The sequence below is a fragment of the Lagenorhynchus albirostris genome, chromosome 1 (genome assembly GCF_949774975.1).
Source record: "Lagenorhynchus albirostris chromosome 1, mLagAlb1.1, whole genome shotgun sequence".
NCBI classification, from domain to species: domain Eukaryota; kingdom Metazoa; phylum Chordata; class Mammalia; order Artiodactyla; family Delphinidae; genus Lagenorhynchus; species Lagenorhynchus albirostris.
In genome coordinates, this window is record NC_083095.1 from 172,461,995 (window position 1) to 172,474,584 (window position 12,590).

The following is a 12,590-nucleotide window of genomic DNA, read 5'->3' on the forward strand; positions in this document are numbered from 1 at the left end:
AAGGCCAGCTGGGTGGAAGTAGGGGAAAAAATAGCAAGAGGTAAAGCCAGTAAGGGGAGTGCACCCCCATCATGCAGGGTCGTGTTAACCAAGTGAGGAGCTGGGACTTTTATCCCACAAGCCACGAGGAGCCACTGAAGGGTTTAAGCACAAGAGCTCACTCCTGGTCAGACGGCAGGTTTGCACTTGAGAAAGAACACTGTGGGGAGAGCAGAGAGGATGCATTGGAAGGGGTTGAAATTGGAGACTGAGAAGCATATCTGGAGGCTGCAGGCAGTAATCCAGATGAGAGGTGACAGTAGCTTGATCTAGGATCTCCATGGCGGAGATGGAATAAACAGGGCCAGTGTGAGAAAGCCATTTACCAGTAGAATCAGGGTATTTGTTAATTAACTACACAGAGAGACTGATGCAGAGGAAGAGTCAAAAACAAAACCTCCTTTTCTAGTTTGGACAACTGCGAGGGCAGAGCTTCCGTTCACTGGGCTAGAGAACAGAGGAGGGGAGAGGATGGGGCGGGGATACGCTGAAGTTGAAGTTCCCGGGAGACGTCTAGGTGGTTGTTCAGAAGACAGCAGGTGCACGGTCAGAAACCAGAGTGGAGGCTTGGGCTGGAGACCTGGCTGGTAATGGAGCCACAGGAGGGGACACCTGCGAGAGCGCTCGGCGTAAGTGAGGAGGGGCCAAGGACCAGCCTGAGGGGCACGGGTGTTTCCAGGAGGAGGCAAGGCCACCCCGGAGTCAGGAGACAAGCAGAGGAGGCAGACAGTGAAGAAGACCAGAAAGGGCAGCAGAGCCGCAGAGGTCACGGGAAGAGAGTGTGCTGACAGAAGAGGGGGGCCCACGTGCAGAGCGCTCCAAGACAGCCACCCAGATGGCTGAACGGAGCACTGAGGCGGCCGGGCCAAGGCCAAGGTGTCAGGGAAGGGGCAGGGAGGCAGATGCACAGTGAGTGCGAGGTGAGAGAGAGCCAGCGTGGCCAGTTCCAAGTCTGGCTGCCTGCAGGGCTGGAGGGAGGGAAGGAAATCAGAAAGGTAACAAAGAACTTTGAAAAACGACTGAGTAACTGGTAGCAAACTAAGAAAGGCACATCTCTGTGTTCATATACACAACTACAGCAGCATGTTTAAGCTGATACACCTGATACACCTGCTTTCCCATATTTTATTCCACACTCCTTGAGAAATGCTTGGTGCTTAGACTCTCCATCAATGATTTTTTAAATAAATACATGACTAGGGAAGAATTAGCTGTCAAGTACCTGGACCTGGTTTCTCAACTGGACTATAACCCTTAGAGGAAAGGCTCTGTCTTCTACTTCTGAATTTTCCATAGTGCAGGACTGAACCCATGGAAGGTGCTGGATGAAATGTAAGCTCAGGGGAGCAAATCCTACTGCAAATAGTAATTATGTAGCAAATGTCACATTTATTGATTCTGTAAAGTCACCCAAACATTGAAAAATTAGGAAACGATGCTACTGTTACAATACCTAAACTGAGAAAGGATTAGGGATTAATAGAAACAATGCTGTTCAGAGATGTTAGGCTGCAATATGGCCGGTGAAGTTGATGAAAAATGTCAAGATAAGAAAGAGGAAGCAGACATTACCAAGAACACAATGGTATATATTTAAAGCTACTCTAAGAAAATGTAAAAGGAGAAAACTAAAATTTCCATGGCCTCTTTCTTAACTTAGCCGGTTCCATGTCTTAGCACAATAAAAGGTATTATTAAAGGACTTTAATGAAGGTTGGGTAATTTAAAATAACCTAATATCTTATGCCTATTGTACATCATTTGTAACGTACATTTCTAAAAAAAAAAAATTACACTCAATAGCTGTTAAAAAACAGATCCCTAAACTGTCAATGACAAACCAATTTCCTAAATTGCAATTTGATTAGAGTTGTCTGAACATATAGTTCAAAGAAAAATGTTACCAGGAACACGAATATACTTAGTGAGTGAAGACACAGGCTGGAACATCTGTGCTTTCTCCAATGCTACTACTCTCCTCAGTGGACCATTTCTCTACCCCAGCACTCTTTTCTACACCTGCTCGCCTGTCTCCAACAACAAGGTGACAACATTTGAGGGCTGCTGTAGAGCCTCAGTCTAAATACCCCAAGGAAGACCAGTAAGAGCACAAAGCCTATGTCACTTTTGATAATAACCCAAACACAAGACAGAAAACAAAGTTGATAGGTACGGGTCTTTAGATCAGATCCCAGCAAAACTTTCAACAACTTTAAAAACAAGATGAGTGAGGTCTTAGGCAATATCTTCTATATGAAATACCTTCCAGAGTTTTAATTATTTCACATTAAGCAACTCAAGTTTAAGAAGAACTGGCATAGATCCCAGCAGGATATTTTATAATTTAAAAACAAACAAACAAAATACCTCAAAACAAACTCAATCTGCATGACTGGAAGTCTAGTAACAGGTTTTGAGTTTTTGTAAACACTATGATTACACAACACTGGCTTGAGAGATTCTAACAAAAAGCCTGTGACTTCTCTCAAACTAATCTGTAACTAGTCCTCAAAAGAGGAAACTAAAAAATCCGAAGAAGCCCACTCAGAAAAAGTGAAAGCCAAGATTGGTGTGGCTGAAATTAAGATTAAAAAACAAACAAACAATTTTATAAATAGGTTTTCTTTACTCAAATATCTACAACTCAAACACTTTTCTATTTTGCTAGTCATTGGGCCTTGATCATTAGGTATAATCCAGAACTATCTAATTTGCTCACATGGACACCATGAAAAATAGCTAAGGCAGAAATAAGAGAGACCGTCCTACCTCCCACCAGTCTTAAAGATTAGATCTGCATTAGGCGCTCCCTTTGGATGTTGGTAACGAGGCCGCCGCTCCCGATTGGTGTTTGCTGGAGCCGGCCGCTGGGCAAGAGACTGCAGCATTTCTGGAATTAGGAGCAAAACAGAAAAGGCATTTAACGTTGGTAAATGTACTCCCAAGAAGCAAATAAAACCCTACGGAGATCAAGTTTATTAGTCCTGTCAGGTAGCTGACTAAAGAAAAATAACCATTATATGGACTAAAATGATTAATAAGTACAAGAAGAGCAATCAAGAGAGGAGACATGCTCTTGAGTATCATTTAACATCCAAAGCTCCCTTTACAGTCAATGTGGCCACGACGTTAAGTGTCCTGAGGCAGTGAAACAGCGTAAGAAGCAGTTTAGTACAACAGCTATCAGCACGGTGTTTGGAGCCAGATAATATTAGCTCAAATCCCAGCTCTGCCACATACTAGCTATGCGACTTTTGGTTCAGTTTCCCTAAATGTAAAATGGGAATAATAATAAGCACTTATCTCATAGAACTGTTGTGAGGATTAAGTGATTTGATAAAGTACATAAGTGTCCGGCCACAGTAAGCACTTACACTGAGTGTTACCTACCATTATTTATTATTAAGAACATTGGGTATCAACTGAACTGGAAGAGAAGATTCTAGAAGTGGGATTTAAAGATAGAAACCTGGGACTTCCCTGGCGGTCCAGTGGTTAAGACTCCACGCTTCCACTGTAGGAGGCACGGGTTTGATCCCTGGTCGGGGAACTAAGACCCCACATGCCACGAAGCGTGGCCAAAAAAAAAAATTAATTGATAACAAAAAAAGATAGAAAACCAACTATTTATTTATACAACAATCTCTTGCACAAAAAGCAGTCGGTGAGTATAGCACTATACAGACAGCCATGTTATGGCTCTAAAATCTGGATGCCAGGGGAATGACAAAAGGCTGACTTATGAAGTGTCAGTGGACTCTATATGTAAAGTTCCAGTTAATCCAAGTGTGCTGGGTATGTCTCTATAAAACTGGAATCCTAACTTGATGCCCGCAAATCTGAAGGAATAGAGGGTCCTCGAGACCAGGATTCTCAAGTAGACAAAAGAAATGACATTTGTTGAATAATAATTTGCTCACAGTTGACTGGCAGCATGAGGCAATTAGAACTTGGTACTATATCACTTGCAAACATAGCTCTAACAGTATAGAACCTAACTGAATTATGGGGGAAGCAAAATATGACGAAAATTACATTAGTAATTACACATTAGTGTTACTTTACAAAATAAGTGAGAGAAAAATGAAGACAGAATGGAATATAAAAAACAATCAACTTCTCAGGCTAAATATATACAAACATGACATGAAAAGGTGCAGAATAAAAGCTTTGATGTTCTGTACTTTAAAAGCTCAAATTTCCACTTCCATCCTGAAAAAGATTTGATACCTTGATAATCTTCTTGTTCTTGCCGTTCATTGATATCTAGTGTGAGCTTTTTCATTCTCATCCTCTCTTCCTGTTCTGCCTGTTGCTGGTTCCAATGATTTGCAGCAAGTTGGGAAGACATGGGTACATTAAGGATCTTAAACTGAGAAAAAAAAATAATAAAGAAATCACAAATGGCTTGAGAAAATCAAAGAAAAAAAGATTTCAAATAAATTAGTAAGTAGAATTAAATGAGTTTAGAAAAATAATAATCTTTCCTTCCTTAATAAGTCAATAAAGACAGCATCATCTAAGAACGTAAACAGACAACAGTGTTACTCTACTAGAGACAAACCCATTAGGGCTGGATGGGAAGTGGAAGGCCATCAAGTTCAACCTCCATCAAGTTCAACCTTTTCTGCACCCTGTTTGGGAGCACACATCTAAGCAACAGGGGATCATTTTCCACTGTACAGACCCTATTACATATGGCTAACTATCAGAAAAGGTTTTATACGGAAAGCTGTAATCTGCACCCTTTTCATTTCTACCCTCTGGAATCAGTTCTGCCCTCCTGAACTATACAGTCTAGTCCGCGTTCAGGCTTAACAGACCTTCATATTCCAAAGATAGCTGTGACACCGGAAAAGAGAAAAAGTTAATCAACTGACCAATAAGATCTATTTCTCTATTATGGGGGAGAGTTCTTATCTACGGAATGGTTTGTTTTTAGCAGGATGTCCCTGTTTCAGGACTGTTAACAAGGACTAAACTATAATAAATATATTGTGCATTTGTTTAAAACAATCAAAAAGTTCTTCAAAACATTACATAATGGCTCTATTACATTAAAACTTTTGCTTTAATGATCAAAACATTTTATTTCATTATTCTAATTCATAGACATTTAGATATAGAAAGAAACTATCAACAGTATTATCCTTTCTTTTCAACTACTTACTTCATTGGTGCAAATTTTTCTTTTCCTACTGACTACAGAAGAAAGTTATTTCTGGGCACAAATCTGGTGCACAAAGAGATCTTTCACTTAAAAACTAAAGATTCCTATAAAGCTACACATTTCACAGTTCTAAAAAAACCATTGCACCAGAAGGGCCAACACCCAAAAGTCAAATAAAGAAATAAAAATCAGAACAAAATATACTTTCTTTTTCAGACCACAAAATAACAGTGATGTTTCTTCAAATAATGTTCCTAAAATTGAACATTTTCCAAAATTCCAAATAATGTTTATGAGTTGAAAATTTACTTAATAACCAAGTACTCTGAGCTCTCATTTCATATTTGCTAACATTTTAAAAATAAAGTTCAATAAAAATGTTTCCTTAAACAAAATTTCACATTTTAAGAAATAAGGACTTCACTCCTCATTCTGAAGCTATATAGGTTACACACTATATAATCTATCCACTTTGAACCAAAAATATTTCTTCTAAAACACAGACATATGGTCCTATGTTGACCCATACAATTTAGAATTCAGGACAGCTGAAATGAATTTTCCTTTCAAAGCTCCAAAGTTTCTGAAGGTAGGTTTTAATTTTATGCCTACACGTTCTGAAAAGATCAAATGGGGTGTGCAAATTCACAGGTATACTGAATTTTCATGTGTGTCTCAGAAAAGGGAGGGCCGAATGAAGAAAACTGATTATTTACTGTTGTGTAATTTGATCTTCACAGAAAGATATTCCTAAGGCTCCTTTTAAATAAGAAAAATCAAGGCTCAAGAAGTGTGCCAATGTAGTACAAATGTTCAGGAGCTGTACGGGAATAGGAACCAAGGCCTACCGAACTGATGTTGCCACGTACTGCCCTTCACAATTAAAAAAAAACACACAACTTCCTTTTTGTGCCAAGAAATCTGGTGATGAGGGGAGAGCGAGGGAGTGGAAAGGGGAAGCTGAGAGGTTTTAAAGAAAAAGAAAATGAATCAGACCTAAAATGTGATGACTGAAATAGAAAAGTCTACTCAGAGTACTAAGTCATTCCTAGAAAAGAAAAAAGCAAAAACTCTGGGCTTTGAAAATCCTGGTAACCATGGTGAACTAGCAGTTCCAAGTGCTGAGAAGAGCAATTTTACAAAGATCTCACTCCAACACCAAGTTTAGGGTCTTGATCAAAAACAAACCCTTATTTTTCTAGGGACTGGGTGGAGGATGAGGGAAAGGGGAAATGTGAGGGCTCATCTCTGGCCTGAGGGTGAGAAAGGGGGGGAAATTTCCTAAAAACTTGATAACCCTAGAACCTGCGACGGAGGAAAGTCCTATTGACTAGAAAGGAATTAGGAAGAGTGTCCGAAAAAGATACAGCAGTGCTCGGAATCGAAGTCAAAGTTAACTATTTAAACATGACTCATGATGGAAACCCTGTTCCCAGCCCTCCATTCTGTGATCCTAACTGGTATTCAGTTTTCATATCTCAAGATTTATTTGCAGTATAGCAAAATAATGGTATACTGTACAACTTTGATCTTTTGAGTAACAAGAAATTACCTGACCAAAGCAGAGATAAAAAATTAAGGTAGGCATCATCTCCTGGAGGCTGTGCTAGGAGGGAGGAAACAGAACATCCCTGCCCTCACAGAGAACACCTCATTCCAGGTCTTCTCCGGTCACCCCCGCAGCAGCTGTCTCCCTCTCGTAGCCTCCTCCCCACCCGGTCTCTTCTATCCTCTTATCTTGCTTTATCTTCCAACACAGCACTGTCTCCAACCTGACATTACTTCTTTATTGCTGCCTCTCAATACTGGAATGAAAGCTCCCAAGAGAGGAGGGACTTGGTTGACTCCTGCATTTCTGCACATGGAACAGTACCTGGTATGTGGCAAGTCAACAATAAGTATCTGTTAAATTACTATTTAAATGAATGGGGGAGCCAGGTGCTGAACTTGTCTGTGATAAGCTGTGGTAGGCACTGTATTTCATAGACACTTCCATTAATTATAAGATGTACCATTATTTTACATACCACTAAAACAGAAAAAAATGCTGTCAATTATCCCAAGAGTGCACCAACTCTAAGAGGTGGCTTGCCTTCAGAAATTATTAAAGTGTGGAATTTTTTTTTACAGAACTGGTAATATATGATGTATCCTAGAGTTGTGTCTGAGAGCCAGGCTCTATTTTCTTCAGGGCACTTTTCACTATCTGCAAATATATTATGCTGTCTCTCTCCCTCATCTGGGTTGTGCATTCACGAGGCCAGGGGCTGCATCTTGTTCATCACTGTAGCCTCACACTTAGGATGGTATTTGGCACATAGTAGACAATATTTGATGAGTGAATGTATGAATCAAAGTGATAGCTTAGTAGTTGGGGAAATGATTTTGAGGGCCATCTGTGAGATAAGGGAAAGAAGGAAGAGGTAATTTAAGGAGAATGGAGGAGAAGGATTAGGGGTCAGAAAACAATGATTTTTGTTTTTTTCCCAAGAGAAATCTTGGCAAGTGAGCATTTTCTTGAGATTATCTGCCCTCACCCTCCTTTCCTTTCCCACCCTGAGCTTACACATGAAACCCTTCTACTGAAAGTCAAGGTATTTATATCTTCTAACAAATAGATATGATTTAAATTTTATTTTATTTATCTGGCTGCGTCGGGTCTTCGTTGCGGCACGCAGGATCTTCGTTGAGGCATGCAGGATCTTTCGTTGTGGCACACAGGCTTCTCTCTAGTCGTGGCATACGGATTTTTTCTCTTCTCTAGTTGTGGCGTGCGGGCTCCAGAGCACATGGGCTCTGTAGTTTGCAGCACGCAGGCTCTCTAGTTACTAGAGGCGCTCAGGCTTAGTTGCTCCGCAGCATGTGGGATCTTAGTTCCCCGACCAGGGATCGAACACGCGTCCCCTGCACTGCAAGGCAGATTCTTTACCTCTGGACCACCAGGGAAGTCCCTATCACTGAATACTTTAAATGTTTCCAGTCTTTCCCCTTGTAAGCAAAAGATAATTTAGAACCTATAAAACAAAGTTACTGCTTACACTTGATAACTAACAACCAACTGTGAATACAGGGTGGACAGATTCTTACCTGCTGTTTATTGCCTTTTCTGGTTAACATGACAAATGGCATCGTATCTGCAGACTCTGTCTCTCCCTCCCCACCACCGAGTGGGGGCCCTTTCCTCAGCTGGCTTTTGAGATGCAAGGGAATGGCAACATCAAGTTGGTGCACTTTAACAGATTCGCCACTTCGTTGCTTAAAGACAGAAATGAAAAAATGTAAATAACCCAATACATTGCAAACAATTCCTTCAGTGCTATATTTCTTAGAGCAAACACTAGGGCCAAGTCGTCTTTCTGAAACCACAGAGCCATCCCCCACCTCCAAACCCTTACACACGCCTTGGAAGAACCATATGATTTGGCTCCTATTGATGGCTCCAGCCTCTCCCAAGCTCAAACAATGCTGTAGGTTCTACTGTTTCCCTGTTCCTTGAGTGCACTTGTCCTCTCATTCACACTCATGGCACACATGTTCCTCTGTAGTTATCATAGGCCATAACTGCCTGCTTATCCATGAGACGTCCCACCTGACTGATGGGGTTCATCACTGAACCCTTTCCCTGGCATTCTGTGGTGGTGCTTTACACACAGCAGGTGCCCAATTAATATTTAAGAGTGAATGGAATCAATTAATGTTCAGATTAACTTCTTGCTTATTAATATCAATTACTTCTAGCATTCACACTGGATTTATCAACCAATTATTTAAACAAACCTTCACCAATGACTTACATGTTAGGCTTGGAGATACTAATATTAAAAAGATAGTCTCTACCCTCAAAGAGCTCATAAACTTGTTAAGTAAGAGAGAGAAATAAATTAATTACGATTCATCTGGGTTGTATATAATGTGTGTTGGGGATGGAGTGACCACACAGGCCTAGCTGAGAGTGGGTGGGTGCTGAGATTTCACAAAAGGTCGAACGAAAATGGGACATTTGAGAACATTAAGACTTCACATGACTTCTTCCAAGCAGATGGTAAAAGAGCAATTTGGGGGATATGGAGGGAGTTTAGGCAGGGGAAGAATAGGTGCAAAAGCAAGGATGTGAAACAGCAGGTGCATTTAGGGAACTGCAAATAATTTTCTAAGTCTGATGAATGGAGCACGAATGAGAAAAGAGCGGAACATGACTCTTCAAAGCTAAGAAGGTAATGCCGAAAGGCCATGAAGGTGTTAAAACTGCTTAACTGCTATGTAAATAGTCTCTTGATATAGGTGCCATATATGCAAGAGACTTGCAAATCAAGCAAAATGGTAATAAAGGTGTAAGGTTTTATTGTTTTGTTTTGTTTTGTTTTTTTGCGGTACGCGGGCCTCTCACTGCTGTGGCCTCTCCCGTTGCGGAGCACAGGCTCCGGATGCGCAGGCTCAGCGGCCACGGCTCATGGGCCCAGCCGCTCTGTGGCATGTGGGATCTTCCCGGACCGGGGCACGAACCCGTGTCCCCTGCATCAGCAGGCGGACTCTCAACCACTGCGCCACCAGAGAAGCCTGGTTTTATTGTTTTGATTTCTAAGTTCCAATTTCTTAGAATTTGCTTAAAGTTCTCCCAGGTTCATAAGATTTATCAAGACTTTTTATCAATACTTAAAATTTGAAAGAATCATGTTAGATGAATCTTGATTTGTAAATTACCTTTCTTTCCTGATTACAAAATTAACATGCTCTTTTCATAAACTATTTCAATACAAAAATATATTACCGGGCTTCCCTGGTGGCGCAGTGGTTAAGAATCCACCTGCCAGGCAGGGGAAAATGGGTTCGAGCCCTGGTCTGGGAAGATCGCACATGCCGCAGAGCAAATAAGCCTGTGCACCACAACTACAGAGCCTGCGCTCTAGAGCCCGCAAGCCACAGCTACTGAGCCTGCGTGCCGAAACTACTGAAGCCCGCACGCCTACAGCCAGTGCTCCACAACGAGAAGCCACTGCAATGAGAAGCCCACGCACCGCAACGAAGAGTAGCCCCCGCTCACTGCAACTAAAGAAAGCCTGTGCACAGCAAAGACCTAACGCAGCGAAAACTAAATTAATTAATTAAAAAAAATATATATATATATTACCAAGTACGTCCATACCAATCCCTCCAGTTACCTCCCTCAGCCCGACTCCTATTAACAATGGGTCATGTCCTTCCAGATTTTTTTCTTGCATATATATACATATATAAACATATACTACATACACATATAAACAGGAGCAACCATGATGCATATTATTCTATACTAAACATACATGTTTTTCTTCTTTTTGATTCAATATCTTGGGCATCTAGTTGAATATATACAGAGCTAATTATAGGGGTGTGTCTTATTTATTTTATTGGTCCTCTATTGATAGACAGCTTAGACTTTTTTTTCTATTACAATGTCACATCTTTGTGACATTATATTTAACTTCATGCACTTGAGAGACTATTATTAAGGGTACATTTTTAGATCAAATGGCATGCCCATCTGACAGGTTTACCAAATTTTCTCTAAAAAACAATGGACTCATTTACCCTTACCACATATAGATGTTTGCCCGCACTTAACCACAATAGATACGGTCACTTTTTAAATCTTAATATCTGATGATCTGATAAAAAGGCCCTTCTTAGTTTGCTTATCTTTTGATTGTCAGTGAGCTTTAGCACGATTTTGCATATTCTTTTCAACAACAACAAAATGAGTCATTCATCTTTTCTCATTAGTTTGTACGATCTCTTTGGTATAGTAGAGATACTGACTTGTGTTGTGTCGGCTATAGACACCCCACCCCCACCCCCGCCCCGGTTTGTTATTTCTTAAAGGTTTTTATGGCATTCTGTGCTGGAAAGTAATGCAACAAATGGTTGATAAGAGACTACACCACTCACTACCCTTTCACCTTAAGCAAGATTTTTTGTCTTTCCAAGCCTATTTCTTTAAGTGAAACATGGGAATATGAACAGCATCAACAGCACTGTATGAAGAATAAATGTAAAGTCTTAATGCAGTGCTCAACAGTCTTCACAATGATTAAGATTTTTTGAGAGATTTGCAATTAATTCTGGTGTGGAAATAAAACAGAAATCCAGCTTTATTTTTATTGACCATTTGTTGAATACACCATTTTCCCTCAACTGATGTGAAATGTTAACTTCATCATGATTAAACTGCCATGTTCTGAGGTCTATTCTGGACTCTCCTCTGTTTGATTAATCTATCTATTCCTGCAACAACCTATAACTGTATGTATATCTTGTATCTCAACTCACCCTTCATTTTCTACAAGTCTCCTAGCTTTTCTGTTTGTTCTTACAGATGCTTTTAGGAATAATTTTGTTAAGTTCACGCTGCATTCATGTCCCTGTTCTTCTCTCCCCCAACCCCTACCCCATCCCCAAATGCCCCCCGTGGGACAGAATTAGGACTGCATGAAATTTAAGGATCTGATTCATGAAGAGTCAATGTCTTCACGATACTGCATCTTCCTATGATTTTTAGCAAAAGGAAGACATCTGTACAACTGTTTGTTTGGGGTATTTGATAATGATTTAAAATCAGTGCCTAACAGAGGATGAAGTTTTCTCCAGTACATAAACACAAATGCAAAAATGTGAATTCAAAGTTTCCTCCTCTCTGATCACATCCTCACATCCTTCCAGATCACTTCTTCAAGAGTGCTCAATAAGCAACGATCACTGGACCACATCAAAAGCTCCCATTCCTCTGACTTCCTCAGCTTTTCTACCTTATTTCTAAATGTTGGGCTCCTCAGGGAGGAGGAGGGAGCTGAACCTGAACCTGCTCCTCTTCTGTCTCCACACTCTACATCTGGGTGAGTCAGTTATTGCCATGGCTTTAAATATGCTCTAACAACCGCTCCGTTTGTGTTTCTCTTCTGATTTCCAGACATTCCCACCGACACCTCACAGGCTCCTCAAACTTAACAAGTGGAACTTGGGCTCACTCTCCCGTTTCCTGTCAGAGACCAGCCAGTGGCCTCAAAGCTAAAAGACTTGAGTGTCGTCTTTGACTCCTTGGGCCCCACACACCACTTATCTAATCAAGCACCAAATAAATCCAGTTCATTCTACCTCCTAAACAGCTTTCAAATCCAGACTTCTGTCCGTGTGCCCTGCCACTCCCCTAGACAGATGGCCATCATCTCTCACCTGGGTTACCACCACAGCCTTCTAACCACCCCCCTGGTTAGTCTCCCTGCTTTCAGTCCTATTCCAGTCTGAACCAGCTCCTTAAAGGACCAGGCCACTCCCAATTACCTGTTCTCATGCTGTGATCCACCCACAGACCGTGTTCTATTAATACTGGCCTTTTTTAAGTTTTTCA

At 40.9% G+C, this 12,590-nt stretch overlaps 1 protein-coding gene across 3 annotated transcripts in view; it reads right to left on the bottom strand.

The window, feature by feature from the left end:
- Window positions 1-12,590, bottom strand: part of UPF2 (UPF2 regulator of nonsense mediated mRNA decay) — a 213,189-nt gene that overhangs the window by 118,319 nt on the left and 82,280 nt on the right. For 2 of the 3 annotated variants that reach the window (XM_060160181.1, XM_060160189.1), the window contains exons 19-21: window positions 8,297-8,464; window positions 4,270-4,411; window positions 2,809-2,929 (exon numbers count right to left, since the gene is read on the bottom strand). In XM_060160181.1, coding sequence (XP_060016164.1) covers window positions 2,809-2,929; window positions 4,270-4,411; window positions 8,297-8,464 — 431 coding nt within the window. Of the gene's footprint in view, window positions 1-2,804; window positions 2,930-4,269; window positions 4,412-8,296; window positions 8,465-12,590 lie in introns of those variants that run through there. The other variant, XM_060160197.1, reaches the window with a different exon arrangement.